This window comes from Nymphaea colorata, chromosome 4 (assembly GCF_008831285.2).
Source record: "Nymphaea colorata isolate Beijing-Zhang1983 chromosome 4, ASM883128v2, whole genome shotgun sequence".
NCBI classification, from domain to species: domain Eukaryota; kingdom Viridiplantae; phylum Streptophyta; class Magnoliopsida; order Nymphaeales; family Nymphaeaceae; genus Nymphaea; species Nymphaea colorata.
This window is the reverse complement of record NC_045141.1, coordinates 18,177,899-18,196,534: the sequence shown is the minus strand read 5'-3', so window position 1 is coordinate 18,196,534 and position 18,636 is coordinate 18,177,899. Positions and strand designations below refer to the sequence as shown.

General features: G+C 40.0%; 1 protein-coding gene across 3 annotated transcripts; it reads right to left on the bottom strand.

The window, feature by feature from the left end:
• Nucleotides 1-222: 222 nt before the first annotated feature.
• LOC116252848 (probable protein arginine N-methyltransferase 6) lies at nt 223-17,792 on the bottom strand. Of its 3 annotated transcripts, XR_004172320.2 has the most exons (14): nt 17,260-17,787; nt 16,395-16,460; nt 16,195-16,263; nt 15,154-15,189; nt 14,048-14,113; nt 13,407-13,475; nt 13,217-13,294; nt 12,945-13,023; nt 12,204-12,298; nt 6,195-6,279; nt 1,555-1,766; nt 1,030-1,148; nt 632-950; nt 223-468 (listed from the first exon to the last, which is right to left on the bottom strand). XR_004172320.2 is itself a non-coding variant. In XM_031627434.2 (13 exons), the coding sequence occupies exons 1-13, from the start codon at nt 17,488-17,490 to the stop codon at nt 908-910; spliced, it is 1,248 nt and encodes a 415-aa protein (XP_031483294.1). In that variant the 5' UTR covers nt 17,491-17,787; the 3' UTR covers nt 223-907. The 3 variants fall into 3 exon arrangements, 2 of the variants coding, with proteins under 2 accessions (XP_031483294.1, XP_031483295.1); XM_031627434.2 differs by having other exon boundaries at nt 223-950; XM_031627435.2 differs by lacking the exon at nt 16,395-16,460 and having other exon boundaries at nt 223-950; nt 17,260-17,792.
• Between the last annotated feature and the right edge of the window lie 844 nt (nt 17,793-18,636).

Below are 18,636 nucleotides of genomic sequence, written 5' to 3'. Positions count from 1 at the left end.
AAAAATAATTCACCAGCATTTTCCTTCTTTTTTTTCACCCACAAAAGCCAAAACAGCAATAGAGAGTTGACCCAACAAAAGAAGCGTAGCATTCCAAGAAAAGTTCTCCATCCCCAGACAATGTTCATTAGGGATGGCAGTATTCTGCTGGCAAGAGCTTGACCAGCATCTGCCCAATGTACCATGGCAATTTGGATTAATCTGAAGATTCTGAACACGCTATACAGTGAAAGTGTTTCCATTTGATTATATGCTTCCAAAATAAGTCCACACAATCGCTTGAACAAAGTTTAATGCAGAACAATACAGACCATTATATTGGAGTAAACGCCATCAGCACCCTGTCAAGTTGTCCTCATGAAGTCGAATGCCAGGCCCTCAATCACTACGTTGTAACTAGGTTAAGAAGCTCTTCTATAAACTATCAATTACTAATTCAGATTGTCTATACCATGCGTTGGGATAGGGCTGGACAATGATGAAAATGATGTTAGAGGCCCTCTCTACATTTGACACAAGTGGAAAATATAAAATGGTGATGAAAGTAATTGTAGCTTTTTTCTTTTCTAGCTTGACAAAGAGCATAGGCAACAACATATGCTAAAACTGGAGACAAATTATACATGCTCACCTCCAATATCCGCACTTAGATTTGCAAAACAAATTTCAATAACTATCAGATCTGAACCAGGGTATGGCTGAACTGCTGAATGATAAGAATCACCCCCACGTGGCATCTATACCAGCTAATTACAGCCATGTCAAGAGACTAGTTACTGATACCAAATTGCAGACCAGATCCTCCTTGCCCTCCATATCAGATGAAGCTTTGAGTAGCAAAAAAATCATTTTGTGTAGCCAAGAAGAAGGTAATCAATTAACTTCAGAAGACAGAAAATGACGGGAATCACCGCATTACAGATTCTTTGACAAATGACCGGCCACCTGATCTGCAACATCATAGAGAATTTGTCAACTTCGCAAGTCAAAAAGAGACACATGACCACTTGTATGACAAATTGAACTCACGCATATTCTAGATGAATATTTAAGAAGCGAGGGTTCTCCTTGCTCTGTGATAATGTTACAGATCCTTCAATGATCTGATCTTGATTCACCTCTACTGGTTCATAAAGGTACAACAAGGTCTGCATTAAGCCATTAACAAACATTTCATTTCATTTCATAAAGCTGCCAAAGTCATACTGATGATCATGTGATGTGTTGTGCATGTAAATGTATGTGTGCCCGTATATGATTTTGTATGAGCAACCACGTGACTGGTGGATATGTATGCAGTGAACTTGTGTTTGTGAATGCGAATGTACACCAGTGCATGCATATATATATTAGTTGAAACGAAACAACTAAACTAACAGAGGAAGAATATGTTACATATAATACTAAAAGTGCTTTCTGGATTATCATGTTAGCTAGGTCAAGTAACAGAGCTGAACAAGGCTGAAATGGACTTGTCCAAGCTTGTCCGCTACGAATGAGAGAAATGTGCAACAGTATGTTCAACCTTGGAAGGAGTGTACCATGTAGACTTACCTGCTGCCAATGAGTTGGAACATCCTCAGGTGCAGTTGATAGTACAAGTGTCTCAACAGATTTTGCACGTTTTTTCCTCTGATGTGAGCCAGTGCTATAGATGTCGGAAGATGACTCATCACTTCCATGAGAAGTCTGCAAATGGTTGTCGATGAGGACAGGGGGACCGGCAAATTCAACATCAAACCAGAATGCAAAGCCATGAAGTGGTGCTGCAAGTATGGAAAGTGCAGTGAAACTGAGACACCAAAAACTGAAGCAATTCAGGTGGAACATTAAGAAGGGTGGAATGGACCAGAGAGGAGGCATACATTGACATAACATTTGGAATGATTGAGAAACTAGTAAGTAGATTATGCTACGAATTGAGGCAGATTCAAACCTGAAAATCATGAATACCTTTGCCACTTACTAAATGGCCAAGCTTAATGAACAGCTAAAAACTATCTACCCAACAGAGATGAGCCCAACGTTGAGATTTATAAGCTTGACTTCCCCAGAAAGGCAAACAATAAAGCTCTGTCATGACTCAAACTTGGTTTGACTCAGCTGCAGGCAATAATTTGCTGAGGAAAAAGAAATGATGAATATGGTTGAGAGGCAGGAATGAACCCACTTTTCAGATAATAAGTGATTGCTTACATGTTAGGGGTGTCATTTTTTGTTATTTATGATTATATCACTTGTGACTCCTTTTCACCAGCCAAGCCTATGGTTGACTCCAAGGATCAACTTACTGATGCAGAGCGATAGATTCAGATCCATACTTTTGTAACCAGATCCAGATAATTCTAACTTCTGTAAATAGATCCAGATACGAAATCCATCCCTTTCTTTATATAAAGGGACGTGTTCATTTTGTAATACGGTTGAAAAGTTAAAAAAGAAATGAAAATGCAAGCTCCTTCTTAGTTTTCTTCTGTTCTTGTTTTTCGTCTAGTTATTTACTTGAGTTTTAGTTAGAGACTTAGAGTTAAGCTTAGTTTTAGCTTAGTTGTGAGTGCGGGTGGGTTAAGACTTGTTAACCTTTCTTGCATTAATTGGTATTAGAGTGAGGTTTTAAGAGAAGCAAAATTCCGCCATTAATGGAGGAACGAGTACAACAGATCTTAGCAAGGCATGTGTCGGTTTTTGACTTGTATCAGACAAGATTTTGTTGCTGCTGCATGAAGGGTAGATGAAATGGAGGTGTCCATTTCATGGACGATGGATGAGTTCAAAGAAATGTTCTGCTCGGCTCTGCAGAACGTGCAAATCGTTCATGGACTTTCTGTTGCAGACATTCGTCCGGCCATCAGCGCTTCTGACGCTGAAACGAGAACAGGTGAGCATCATCTCGATTACCCTGGTAGAGGCACTGGAGGTTTGGGAGGATTATGGAGCCGTGATTCAGCTAAGGCCGCATCGGAAGGGGTTCTCGCCGAAGCTCCACTACCAGCCAACGAACCAGATATGTCGTTGAGGGTCCCCAACGGAGCCCTTCTGCATTTGTCTAGAGGAGGTCAGGAACCAGTTGCTTCATCTTCTTTCCATCAACAAACGAAATCTACAGTTGTGGGTAGACTGGAGGCAAGGAATCCGAACACCATTCCTCCGGCCAGTGGAATAGTCGGAGCTAGGGAGACTAATGGCCAGAAAGTTGTTGATTTGTTGTCGGTTTGGGGGTGAAGGGTGCTAGAGATGACCATCAGAATGCAATAGGTGAACCTTCCTTCAACCCAACAGCGGACGCCGCCGGCAGCCAGCCATGCCACTGCTTTGGCCTTTGGGTAGCAGCTTGAAGAAGTGGTAGACGACGATGGCCCGGATGCCGTTGAGGGAAGGAACCGGCCGCAGGGGAACGGTGTCGTTCCACCTGCTGATTGGGAACGAGTCCAGGGGGTGATGAGTTTGTCAATCCAACAGAAGTCAACACCGTCACTGTGGGCAGGCGACCGGTGGCACGGCTGATGTCGGCGACTTCATTCCCGACCAGAGGTGGTGCGGGAACTATGACCAGCAGTGGCGATACCTTCACCCTTTCGCCTCCTGCTCGTGTGAAAGACCTAGTGGCCCCGCCACCTGAACCAACTCTGCCCCTGGGATCGCCGGCTGCCGGCGGACTAGATGTGACAGGAAACTGCCCTCCACCACCTTCCCCCTTCAAAAAAATGGGTGGGCCGTGATGGGTGCCCCACCCCCACCCTTTGGTTTGCCCCTTCTGCCTCCTCGAGCAGCCGAGACATTGGAGGGATAGGGCCGATCCCTTTTGGGACCGGTTCGAGTCAAATGGGTCGGGTTTGAGACCCGATTCAGGCTCATATCATCCGATCTTTGGGTTTAAGGGTCCAAATCAGATTTTTCCCATTATTTAAGGCCAGACTTTGCTTGGAGACGCCCCTGGACCAGATCCAAACTCACGAACCTCCGTCAAGGCCGTCACCTTGACCATCGGCAAAAAGACGTTTAGCGGTCCATCACGTTAGCATAAGCAACAGCGCAGTGGGCCTCTTTGAACAGACTCGGACCTGCTACAGTGAACAATCATTTTGGCGGATTGAGATATTTAAAATTCATTGAGGACGACCCTTCTCCAACTCGAGGAGTCTGATGTACAACAATAGATTCAGATCCACACTTTTGTAACTAGATCCAGATAATTCTAACTATTGTAAATGGATTCAGATCCGAAATCCGTCCCTTTCTTTATATAAAGGGGCATGGATTCATTTTGTAATACGATTGAAAAGTTGGAAAAAAAAAATGAAAATGCAAACTCCTTAGTTTTCTTCTATTCTTGTTTTTTATCTAGCTATTTACTTGAGTTTTAGTTAGAGTTAAGCTTAGTTTTAGCTTAGTTGTGAGTGCAGGCAGGTTAAGGCTCGTTAATCTTACTCCGTCTTCCATTACTTACCCTCATAGATTATCCAGAGATAAGATGAAATAAATGGAAACTGACCAGCATCAAGATACACACATCCGTACTAGCAACCATATAAACTGTATGACACAACAAGCATGTGGGATGTAGCCTTGTAGGGATTGCATGATTAGTAGCTAATAAAGAACAAATGCCTACTTTGTGACCTCAAAATGATTTTAAACAATAACAATCCACAGCTAATTACTCACTTTAATATCTATATGAACACAAAAACCTAAAGGAATTCCAGGAGAGGATTCCATCTTTAGATAAATATATGTCAGCTTATCATAAACTACAAACATTTCAAATTACTAAGAAGTTGCATAAATACACCAGAGATGCTTTTTCAGAAGATGGTCATAATATAAGATGACTGAATCTTAAGAAAGAAATATTGCAAGAAGTAAACGCAACTGACACAGATGCTAAAGATGTGCTAGTGATACAGTAACCATGCTAAAAGAAAGTAGGGTAATGTTGTCATGAAATCAAGCAGGGACACACCAGTCAGCATCAAGTAACAGATTATGTGAAACAGTATATATATCAATGCAATTCATTTATGATATAGATGTGAATAATGTGATCTATGTACTTGAAGCGTTAAGCACCAGATGGAACCATGATACAAGACTTAAGAGTTTCAAAAATGGACAATTAAAACTGTAAAAATTTGGTGATTTAAAAACCAAAATACTGTACACAGATGAACGCAAAGTCCATTCTTAATTGTAGACTAAATATACTAATCTAACTTTTGTTAAAACGACTTGAAAGGTTGTTACTTGCACATAAGATTTTACACAAGCTTTCACATAACCCAACTAGGGATATACAACAGAATGCTAGAAGAAAGTCCACTTTAGAAGTTTTACATATTAAATGTCTAACTTTAGAAGTTGTACATACCTTGAAAGAATTAGTTTACCATGAAGCAGACTTCAAACCACTTTATGGAATTGAGGTTGATCCAACACAGAGAGAATTCTGTTTCTACAGGGACATTATACGACCATGGAAGTGGTGGATCAATACAGTTTAATGGATGGAAGGTCATTGGCAGCCTACAAACAGATCATTGTCCAACTATGGCAGTGGTGGATCAACATAATTGTTTAATAGATGGAAGGACATCTGCCTACAAAAGATCATTGTCCAACTATGGCGGTGGTGGATAAATACAATTGTTTAATGGATGGAAGGACATTGCAGTCAACAAACAGGTCCAAATACAAATACGATTGATAAATGTCAAGCACATAGCATAGACTAGCTCCAAGAAAACATGCAGCATATATGTGCTTGTGTGTGTGTGTGTGTGTGTGTGTGTGGGTGTGGGTGCATGCACACATATGTGCTTGTTGTGAGATAGAGGGGGAGCGAGAGAGGTTGGTTTTGGCATGACCATGTTCCAGGTCCAATATGACCATACAATATCTGGATTTACTTCCTGTATGTGATGAATATGAATATGCTTACTCCATGCATGAACTTAGACTGAACCTGGGATTACAGTCCTTGGACAAATAGGAAAATAGTTAACACTGGGTACACTTTGATACCATACTGCATTGACTTTGGTCGTGGATCTGACATCATAAAGCCTCATTAATAAATAAGACTGACATAGAAAGGGCGTGAACTGAATCAGACGTCATCAGCCAATCAACATGTGAAAAAAGTATTTGAATCCAAAGGAACAAAAATTATGCACGAAAAGAATCCAAGAATCTACCTCGCATCATAGAGGCAAATCTGTATCTCGCTGTCACGCACTCAAGCTCTTGAATTGTAACTACATAGCAGTCAATATGCTTTACCTGGTTAACACAAACAAAAAAGTGACAATGATTCAACTTATGATTCTAAATAGCTATCAAAGCTTTACAAGCAAAACTAATTATCTATAAAGCTGTACAAAAGTCTCTCTGGTGATATCAGACAGTAAACATCGACAGCAATTAGTTGCCTGTCAACTAAACCCAGCATGAATGGGTTTTGGCTGTCATGGCTCATTATGAACATGGACTTAAGAGTATTTCAATGGTTTCTTGTGCACATACAAAGGCAAAGTCAAATTCGTCTATCGGTTAATTTCGATCAATATCTAAATAATAGCTATATCTATTGTACACACACACACACGCACACACACACACAGAGAGAGAGAGAGAGAGAGAGAGAGAGAGAGAATCATGGGAAAACGGGTAATCAGTAATAATGCTGTTGAAATAAGAATGTCTATGTTTTTAGGTGGTTCTTTGTAATATTAAAGAGTATATTTTCTTCATTTTAGATTGATGTAATATGCAAATCTTCTTTCTACCCTAATCTCTTTAGAGATTAGGGTTAGTGAATGAGATGAGTTCTTTTCTTCTCAACTCTCACGTCTTCAGCCCTCTCTCTCTCTCTCTCCACGTTTCAAGGCTGCAACATGGTATTAGAGCGGGACGTGACTGGCGACGCGACGTGAACAGCTGGCAATAGGCTGCAGAGGTCCGTGAATCTGGCGACGTGACGTGAACAGCCGGCGACCCTCCTTCTCCTTCTCAGGCTATCTCTTCCACCGTCTTGTTCTCCTTCCTCTTCTTGTGTCTCTTCCTTCTTCTCTTCTCATCTGTTCTAGTTGACTGATTTCCAGCAACGGAACTAGGTGGAGGAGTCTATTCACGCTAGGAGGTATGCATGAATAGACTCCAGTCGTGGAGACTCTTATGGTTTGATGTGGTCTATGATCAAGGCAGCCAAGTGGAGGACTGCTCTTTATGATTTTTTGTGGCAGTTTACGTTGAATACATTTATCTGCTGTCGTTATCCATGATGTGTGAAAATTAATGTGTGGTACAGCTGCGTTAGATACATAAATAGACAAGTTGTTGGTTGGAGCAGATTATTGTGGGCTTGCTGTTAGCAGTTTTTTTTTTCAGATTGTTGTTCTTTTTGGCCGTGGGTTGCAGTCAACAGTTGGACAGCGGTTTGCTTGCTCTTGTGCATCTAACGTGGCTGTGGGAAGTTTGGTCTTGCTGATCAGTCTCCTTTTCAATATTTTTTTCTCTTGCCTGTGGTGGTTAATCTCTTGTGGATAGATTTGCAATGGCTGAAAATCTCAGGATTGATTTTTCTCATGAGGTTAAAAGTGGAGGAAATCCATTCTCTTATGGTTCTACGGTAAAGTTAGATGGATCTAACTATGAGATTTGGTCTCGTGTGTTTATGATGTCAGCGATTGGACATCAGAAGGAGCATGTTATAGAAGAAAATGAGTTTGTCGAAAAGAGTGGAAAATATGGTTCATGGAAGGGAGATAATAATATTGTGATGTCGTGGATCATGAATAGTGTGCAACCACAAATCGCATCAACTATTGCATACTATACCTCGGCCAAACAAATGTGGGATTTCTTGAAACAAACTTACTCAAATGACAAAAATGTTAGCAAGATATTGTAGGTGGAGGAGGAATTACTTAATTTGCAACAGGGTGATCAAAGTCATGCTCAGTACTTCGCTTCCCTCAAGTCCATCTATGAACGACTTAAAGCATTACGTCCCCCATGTCCAACATGTCATAAAACTCATGGTAACAGTCTATGGTTGCGAAGTTTTTACAGGGTCTCTCCCCTGACTATGTTGTAGCAAAGGCACAGATGTTGACTGGAGCAGAAATCCCTAACCCAGTCGAAGCCTACAACAGACTCAGTCGTCTTGCTGTGACTCTTTCTCAGCCCTTTAGTGACTTACAGGCTTCTGCCTTGGTAGCCTCAAGAGGTCGTGGACGCGGTTCATTCAGGGGGAGAGGCATTGGTCGTGGGTCAGGAGGAGGTAGGGGGAGATTTCAGTGCACCTATTGTGGTAAAATAGGACATTTAGAAGACAGATGTTGGGATAAACATGGTCGTCCTTCCGTTGCATCCCTAGGAAGAAATGTTGCATCCAAGCAGGGCAAGAATTCTTTACCGTCTCCTATTGGGTCTGTTCAGGCAGCTTCATCAGTTGTAGATGGGTCTTTATATCCTTCTCACCCTGAGACAGTGACAATGAGTATCAAGAAGTCTGAGTATGAGGACTTCCTAGCACTCAGATCTTCCCAGCCGTCGGCCTCTACAGTCATGATAGACAGTGCTATGTCTGTTGATAGTGTCCCACATGATACAGGTATTACTTGGATTATTGATTCCAGAGCATCGAGACACTTTTGTAGTAAATCTTCTATGTTTATTGTGCTACACATGTTGCCTCAGGCACGTCATGTGAAACTTGCAGATGGTAGATGGTCACCTATTCTGGGTTATGGTAATATCAAGATTTCTCAGTCTATGACTATTCCTAATGTGTTATATGCTCCTAAGTTCCCAACAAATTTGTTATCAGTTGGACAATTGATTAATGACTTACACTGTCGTGTTACATTTGACTATGGTTTATGTTCATTTCAGGACTTGGAAACTAGGAAGACGATTGGTGGAGGCTATGAGAAAGGAGGCATCTACTTCCTGTCGGATCCAGTGGGTATTGCAGCATCATCGATCACCTCACCGTCCTCCTCTTTCCAGTGGCATCTAAGACTTGGTCATCCATTTGTCTCCAAGCTCTGTCACTTTCTTCTTCAGCTTTCAATACCAGAGTCGTTCCAGTGTGAAGCCTGTCAACTTGGCAAACACACCCATCGCAGTTATTCATCGAGTCTTTGTCCGTCCAGTTGTGGACTATTTGATCTTCTTCATGTTGATGTGTAGGGTCCTAGCAGAGTTGTTAGTAGGTCAAGATTTCGGCATTTTCTTGTCATTGTTGATGATTATTCTCGAGTGACTTGGGTCGAAGGAAAGGTCTGAAGTAGTATGTATTCTCAAAAATCTTATTATTAAAACAAAGACTCAGTTTGGTATTCTTGTTAAAAACATTCGTACTGATAACGCCCTTGAGTTCAAAGCCTCAACCTTAATAAAGTTTTACTCCGATAATGGCATTTCTCCTCAGTTTACTTGTCCTCATACCTCCCAACAAAATGGAGTAGCTGAACGTAAACATCGCTAACTCTTAAATGTGGCTCGTTCCCTAATGCTTCATACCAAGTTACCTGCATCTTTTTGGGGAGATGCCATCCTCACGGCTTGTTACTTAACCAACCGTTTACCCTCATCCTCCATTGACAACAAGGTTCCCATTAAACTTGTGCATCCACAACGACCCTTATTTCCAGTGACTCCCAAAGTATTTGGTTGCACATGCTTCGTTCACATATTTGGACCCACACGTGATAAATTGGGAGCCCAAGCCCTTAAGTGTATCTTTATAGGCTACTCCAGAAACCATAAGGGCTACAAATGCTTTGATCCCTTAACTCAAAAGGAGTATATCAGTGCGGATGTCACATTCTTTGAGTATCAACCTTATTATAGCTCCTCTTCCATCCTTCCTGAGATGCCACCATCACCAGACCCACTACCTATTCCTCCTATTCCTTTGGAGTCGTTCCCTTTTGAATCTCCTTCTACTGTAGTGTCCAAGTTTCGTGATCCTCCACTGGTCTACACACGTCGACAGGACCCTTCTCATAATCCTTCGCCAACCATTTCTCAGGAGGTAAGTACATCTGAAGTGCATAGCCCTAGTCATTCTGATCCCTGTTAAGACTTACCTATTGCTCTTCGCAAAGGCAGGCGGCAATGTACTTTACATCCTATATCTCCTTTTGTGTCTACTAATGGTATTGGTAAAAATATGCAACAGTTCATTCAAGCTCTGGCTGCTCATAATGGAGACGGGCTATGCAAGATGAGATGGATGCCTTAGTGCAAAGAGGCACTTGGGAACTTGTTGATCCTCCTCCTCGTTGTGATATTGTTGGCTCAAAGTGGGTATTCACAATGAAATATAATTCTTATGGTTCTATGGAACGATACAAAGCTCGGTTGGTTACTAATGGCTACACGCAGACCTACGGTGTGGATTTCTTTGAGACCTTCTCTTCAGTTGCTCGGTTGGGAACCATTCGCCTTATCATTTTTGTGGTTGTCCACCATGACTGGCACATGTATCAACTGGATGTCAAAAACGTCTTTTTGTACGATGATCTCGATGAGACTGTCTATATGCAACAACCACCAGGATTTGAACGACAGGAGGAGTGTGGCAAAGTGTGCAAGCTAAAGAAAGCTATTTATGGACTCAAGCAGAGTCCTCGTGCGTGGTTTCACAAGTTTTCCGAGGTAGTCTCAAAGTGTGGCTTTGTGAGATCTCCTCTTGATCATTCTCTGTTTATCAAGAAGACTTCCAGAGGTATAACCGTTCTCGTAGTTTATGTTGATGATATTATCCTAACAGGTGACTCTGATCAAGAAATTTCTGATGCAAAACTGTTTCTTCAAAAACACTTTGTGACGAAAGATCTTGGTCCACATCGATACTTCTTATGAATAGAAGTTGCTCGCAATAGGGAGGGTGTTGTTCTCTCTCAACGGAAGTATGTTCTTGATTTATTGCAGGACACAGGGATGCTAGGAGCTAAACCGACTAATTTGCCTATGAATCCACGTATACACCTTCATGATGACCAAACAGAATTAGTGGATTCTCAATCTTATAGATCCCTTATTGGAAAACTACTCTATGTTACTGTGATAAGACTAGACATTAGTTTTGCAGTGGAGAAGCTAAGTCAATTTATGAAAAAACCAAGGAAAGTTCATTGGGATGCTGCTTTGATGGTGGTTAAATATCTGAAATCGTCTCCTGGCAAAAGCCTTTTGTTCACAAAAGGCAAGACTCTGGAAGTGGAAGCCTATAGTGATGCTGACTATGCTGGCTCAATCGAGGACAGAAAATCTATCACAGGATTTTGTGTATTTGTGGGAGGCAACCTCATATCATGGAGAAGTAAAAAACAAGGCGTGGTGTCAAGATCTAGTGCAGAATCTGAATACAGAGCTATGGCTCAAACTGCAACAGAAATGACTTGGGCTAGATCCATGCTATCTAACCTAAGTGTGTCGATTTCACTTCCCATGAAGATGTATTGTGACAATCGTGCAGCCACATACATTGCTAATAATCCAATTTTTCATGAGAGAACTAAACATATTGAGGTTGACTGTCATTACATTCGAGATCTCGTTCAAGGAGGAACCATTACCACTATTCATGTCCCTTCAGAAGACCAAGCTACAGATGTCTTCACCAAAGCTCTCCCTATTGGTGATTTCTCTAAATGTTCAGACAAGCTGAGCATGTTTAACATGTATGCTCCAGCTTGAGGGGGAGTGTTGAAATAAGAATGTTTATATTTCTAGGTGGTTCTTTGTAATATTAAAGGGTTATAAGATCTCTTTAATATTTTCTTTATTTTAGATTGATGTAATATGTAAATCTTCTTTCTACCCTAATCTCTTTATAATAGAGATTAGGGTTAGTGAATGAGATGAGTTCTTTTCTTCTCAACTCTCACGTCTTCAGCCCTCTCTCTCTCTCTCTCCACGTTTCAAGGCTGCAACAAATGCCAAGTTCAGATCTATTCTATTTTAGCAAGACAATGCCACTAAGTGGTAGAAAAAACAAGAATCTAGCTCAAGTTATGGCCCATCATCTCCCAAGCATTTAACATGTTCCATGATGGTCATGAGATGTACTCAGCACAAAATCTGAACCTTAATGACGCCGAAAGCTTTGAGAAATGGAGTGAAAACGGCCATTAACATACATGGAGCAGAGACCACTGCCTCAAGCACTAGAACATATGGAAACTCACCACAAATGGCCATGTTAAAACATTCTCCCCAGATATAATCTCCACAGATGGTTCCTCAAATGCACACTGTTTTGCTAGTGGCAACATTGCAGACACTATATCCACCAAATAAAAGGCATCTCATGTTAAAAGACCAATCAAACTTAAGAAATTAAGGCAGTTCTTATAATTCAATTGCAAATCAGTCACAAAGAAAATGAGCTACATTGAACTTAAGCATGCATTAAACAACGGTATACAAACATCACAAAAGCTAGATCGTGCAACAAAAGTATGCACATCAATGTTGATGGTAGATTGGTCCTGCATATCAGCACAGGGTTATTCAATTCAAGAGCTAAAGAAAATCCATTACCACAAGAAAACACTGCCTGAAAACTCCAAACTTTAGACCAACTTGTTTTGCCATTACAGTTTCAATAGATAATTGTCAAACTCTCAAGGAAAGGTTATAGATCATTGCAGATACAAGTGGTTCATACTTCATAATTACTCAATCTCATGCAGACTTTTCTAACATCAACATAGATTCTCATATTGGTCTAATATACAGGACTAACAAAAGTTTTTTGCTTGTGGTGGAATGCTCTACTAAGGAACTTTAAACAGGAAGAATTCTTCAAACAATTTAAACCATCACAAGTGTCCCATATATATCCTATTTCGACCTAACATGATTCATTTAATGTAGGAAACCGAAACAACAATTGAAATTTATCTACAAGAAGGATTATAACTCACTGTCAATTCCATACACATTGCGCCAAAAATCTATGCTTTCCCTATATCTTTCTGAATGTGTAACAGGTGCCATATATAACTGCAACAGTAAACATAAAACCACCATCATATTCATTTGGCCATGCACGAAAACAAACATGGTAAGTAACCTGAATTATATATTCTAAATTCACGTCCCAACTATATATACTGCTATCACATCATGGCATTACCAAACAGATAACTACAGGCATAAGAGAACAATGACTAGGTTGGACTTAATGTAACAATACCGTTGCATGAGAAGGAAGTATAAGTCCTCCAGGCTTAAGCCACCGGTCCCTTGCTGTAATTACACTTGACAGCATGCTCTGCGGCAGTTTCAAATGCTATTCACTTATTTTATTTGTCATATTTGCATTCATAAAAACTGACAAAAGGGGGCCAGACTGCATAAAAAGCCATCAAATACTAAACATCTACCTCATATAACAACATGTAGCCCATCCACTCTGAGATTATAACATCAATTTCCTCATCAATCTCAATGTCCTGCATTCACCAACTCCACCATGAACAATTACACTTTTGGAATTGCCAAAGCCCCAATAATGATCAAAGAACCTTAAAACTTTCCAGTTGTTAACCATTAAATTCTAACTTATACACATAGGGAAGTAATAAAACGTGTTAAGAAACCAGTTAAGATTTCTTTAAGGATTTTTTTTTTCCTTAAAATGAAACACAATCTTTGAAGCACAAATAGGGATGCCCTTTGGATTTTAGTTAAAACTGGAGAAAGGAAAGTCATAGAACTTATCTAGAGAAGCAGGAAACATGGGTATAGCAAGCAAACTAAAGCTGTAAGGCATTGAGAGATAAAAGAACACAATTTTCCATAACAGAGATGACAGCAAGAAACAACTGGGCAGGCCGGCAGGGTCTTTCCTTGTTGACTTTTCCATGCATGCACAAATACATATATAATACATACAGAGAAATATATACACATACATTCACAGATACATGCACACATGCACATGCATAAATGTGCACACACACACAAAAGCATGTAACTCTTGTGGTACAACAAAAAAACAATCAAACTCACATCAAATTTTTACCTCAACTCTTCCATGTAAAACTTCAATTTTCTCGGACAAATTGTTCATCTTGACAACTTCATTTGCCTGGTAATATGAAATAGTTAACTTATCATGCTAAGTCAAGGTTGTTTTCAATGAAAATGAGATACAAGGCATGCAACAAATGCTCTGACTTTAAATTCAGCCCAAGCACGTAAGAATTCATTTAAAGGACAGCATACCTAAAAGGGATATCCAGAAAATTAGAGAGAAACATAAATGCAATGTTCAGGAATTGTGAAACGACAAACAAGATAAATAACAAAGAATGTCTATGAAACTAACACTGAAATAGTAAAGATAGACATAGTTTTTAAAAGTTAATGATACGTATCAAAACGACAAAAAACTTTCCTTTCATTTCTGTGATCTGGATATATTTTGCTGGCTCACATTTGATTAATACCCATCTTGAACTGAACGAAAGATGAGTGAACCTGAGCGTGTCTAAGTCATATCTGATGTTCCCCTTGCCCTGTTGTGTCAACATTTCTGTCACATTAGTGCGGGATGTGGGTGCCGGTGCAGCACATCCCAAAAAAATCGGGTGTGGGTGAGCAGCGAGGCTATACATACATTTACACACACATATATATTTATTTATTTATTATATATATATAAATATATGTAGTCATTATATATATATATATATATGGTAGTTTCTTATCTTAAATTTGTCTTTTCTTATATTTATTACTGTACATAAAAAAAAGAGAGGGGAGAGAAAATAAAAAAGGAATAAAAATAATTTTCAACATGAAGAAGAGAGGGTGCGGTTGGGGTGCCTGTCAGAGCCACATGCACATCGTGTCGACATGGCTGCTGCCCCTTTTTTGAAGAGTCCATGTGACATAGGTCAACATTACCATCACATGCAGGTAGGAATGCCTATGTGACAAAATCTCTATTTCTACTAAAGATAGGCCTTTAAGCAAAATATGTCCCATCTTCCTTGATTTATCCAGTACTCCTACACAGCAAGTGTCAACAAATTGGAAACAAAAAGAATGTAAACAAGATCAAGTAAGTGGTACAAACGAAAGCAATAAGACAACTATAAAATAAGAAAAGAAGTGGACTATTACCTGTATGGCAATCTCACTAGCATCCACTGCATAAACCTGCAGTGCAAGAAGGTCAGCAAGCTCATTTCTGACTTTATGAAAACCAAAAGATGAAAAAGATAGCAAGGTAGGAAGATCCATCTTCAATGTAATAGGGATAAAGTACTTCGTCTCTGCATCATATTTCATAAAAAACTGAAAACTAAACATAAGCATATGGCTTTTACATGTCAGTCATATATGTGTATATGTGTGTCTGTTTGTTTACTAATGATAGGGTTTCTCCAGGTGCCTTTCTCCCACTTCACAAAGGCCATTACCTTTTAATAATTTTATGGATAAAGTACTGTAACCTCATAGATATGATTTTCATATACCGTTTAGTACAAATCATTGGGTCATGTTTCTGTAACATGCATATATGAATGCTACAAGCTGAATAAACCAATGGCTCATAAGCACTGCATAACTTGAAAATTCAAAATTTTATGTAAAAGAGAGTAAGCTAAGCTACTAAATCATGATTCTTACTAGATAATTTTTATTGAATATATTTATCAAGTTTGATAAAAAAGATTGAGCCTCAATGCCCAATTACCTATGGCTTATAATGGGCATGACTGTATATACATACATGTTAAGACCATGTTTTAGTTTGAATTGATTCTACAAATACTTTTTGTTCTTGTAACAACAATTGGTCTCCATATATGACTAGTTATGACCATGTCTTTTTCAATTTGATCTAGGAAAAAATTTTGACTTTTAGCTGCAACCTTCTTATGTTTTATGCTGTTTATTTTTTGTTGCCCAAAAGTACATCCAAGCATGACAATGGCCAACTTAATATGTCTTTTACTAAATTAAGTACAGGCTCATATCTAACCCAGATCTAAGCCCCAAAAAAATGAAGCAACATATTTCAGATGTCTGAATTTCTCCAGGATGTAAATTGTCTGACATACAACTCTGCAAATTTGAAGATTATTTTGTTAACAAGAAGCTTAGCTATGTAGACACTTATCACACATTGAAATAACTTAAATACCAACACAGCCTTACCTTCCTTGCACCAGCAAGAGCACAAAAAATAGATAGAATGCCAGTTCCACAACCTACATCCATTACAACCTGAAAACAGAAACTTTCCATAAGCAAATTACTAGTGGCCAGAAAAAGAGCAACACTGCACCAATCATGATCCAATCCAGAGTAATATTAATACAAAGAGTCACAGGTGTCTAAGGAGAAACCAATATTACTTTGCCTTGAATACTACTTTGATGCTGCATTATTGCAGCCCTGTAGGTATCAGTCCGCACATGATCCTGCAGAATGTCAAACTACTTAGCCATTCATGATGAAAGACCACATCAATTTGAGTGGAAGATGCAAAGCAAGTGGAACAGGTCCTAATCAAATCAAATCACTGGACTTCAGGCAACAATGACTAATTATATAAAAAAACTAGAAAATGCATGCAATGGCTACGGAGAAAAGTTACATCAAAGAATAGTGCAATTGCAGATAGAATAGACTATGACATATCGAGGAACCATTATGTAATAAGAATGAGAAACTACACCTTGACATATAAATATCCCGCATGGAGTTTCACAGAAGTGAAGAAAGTATTTGTATTCCTCTTTTCTCTCAAGTAGATCCCATGATCCCTATTTTCTGATATTCACATAGCTACCTAAACAGATGAAAGAATAACCTTTCCCTCCCTCTTTTTCCAAATTTTTGTATAAGGACACCATCACATTATTTAGTTAAAACAAAACTTGATGAATGCAGGAAATTTGCGTGGAAGCCTGCTTAGTGAGTGGCCTGCAAAAGAAACCTTATGCAATGAAGAGACAGGCAATCCTTCTCCGGCTCAACAGGATGCCGCCTTCTGGATTAACCTAAAACTGACCAAGATTGCTTGGTTTCCATTTTTCACTGTTACATATCCACAAACCACTTCCTTAATTACCAAAACAAGCAGAAAGTCACCAATCGTCGAATCAACTTTAAGGTTCAATAACAGACTAGAGAGATCTTAAATGGGTATCAGGGAAAGCAAAAAAAAAAATAGAAGAAAAATATGGAGGTGGTGAGGGACACTGTTTCTTCCCGTACCTTGATCATCTCTTCATGGACCCCAAGGTGGGAATACGAGTGGAAATAGGCAGCATCGTAAGGAGTGGCGGCGGCAGCAACGGCTCTATCTTGTCCGGAGGCCCTGTGTCTGAGTGCTCGAGAGGTGCGTCCCGGCTTGCGGAGTCTGTCCCTGGGCACGTAACCCGCCCTCCTTTCGGAGGAGGCGTGCCGTGGGTGACCGTTGCTGGCGCCATCCGAGCTCGGAAGCATTGGGGAAGTGTGGCAATGGCGAGAAGCGGAGGCAGTGGTGGCTGAAGAAGGAGGACGCTGCTGCTGTGTTCCCCCTCTCCCCACGGTTCCTTCGGAATTTAGTCAGCTGTTTATTCGCTCCCTTTGTTGGATGAAACAAGGGCTTGTCTCTTTCTCTAGGCGCCCAAGAACTATGTTCGCAAGAGCAGATGAAATCTCCCTTCGGATGAACGTCCACCCTATGAGGTCGTCGTGACCAATGGTGGTTCTGATCAATGACACCACTTTCGCACGCCTATGTAAAGCTTGAGCCAAGGATGTCTGCTTGTTCCCCTTCATCAACATTGGCAAGACCTTGTTAGCTCTGCTTTCCAAGATCTTTGTGACCAATTTCGAAGACCCAAGAGAGTTGGCATAGTGGAGTTCGTTTGACCGCGCGTCACATTTCAATTTCTATGGTCGTCAACTCCATGTGGCTCCCATAAGTATCCCTAATTAAAACAAAAGTAGTTGAGTACCTCTCGTTTTCGATCAATGAAACTTGGTTGCATGTTGTTAATGGTGTGCCAAAAGATCAAAACTAAAATTTATGGTTTATCAAACTAAGAAGACTAGATCGAATCTTGAGATAAACACTGATATCTTCATTTTAGTTTTTGCATTGGCAGAAGGTCTGATCTAAGATTAGTGAAGGAAGGATTTTATCTTTAATCCATATCTCTCAACTCTTGAGATCTTAGATCGTTGGTAGACCTCTGTAATCAAGTGTCCCGAAGAGTGTATCAAATGCACCAAATGATTTAACTTAATAGGGCTAACAGTAAAAGCATTCGAAGCAATGTCAAGGCTCCGCTCCACCTTAGCCCTTCTAGATACATAAATTAGTCACCATTCACACCCCTTAGCCAACTAACAAGTTTGCTCAAGACTTGCCCCTTGCCTAGCCATTTGAATATCTCGGCTTGCACATCACCGGTAGATGTACCATCTTATTGGACTTCAACTTGAGTTTCAAAATTGCCCTCGTCTAGAAATGAGTTTCTCACCCATTTTAGCGGTCTGCCAAATTTCCAATCACTTGTCATATGGTTCAACCATTTACTCTAATTCCTTTGGGTAATGTTTTGCTGAGATTCTAGAATGTTAATTCCAAAATGGGTTTCATTT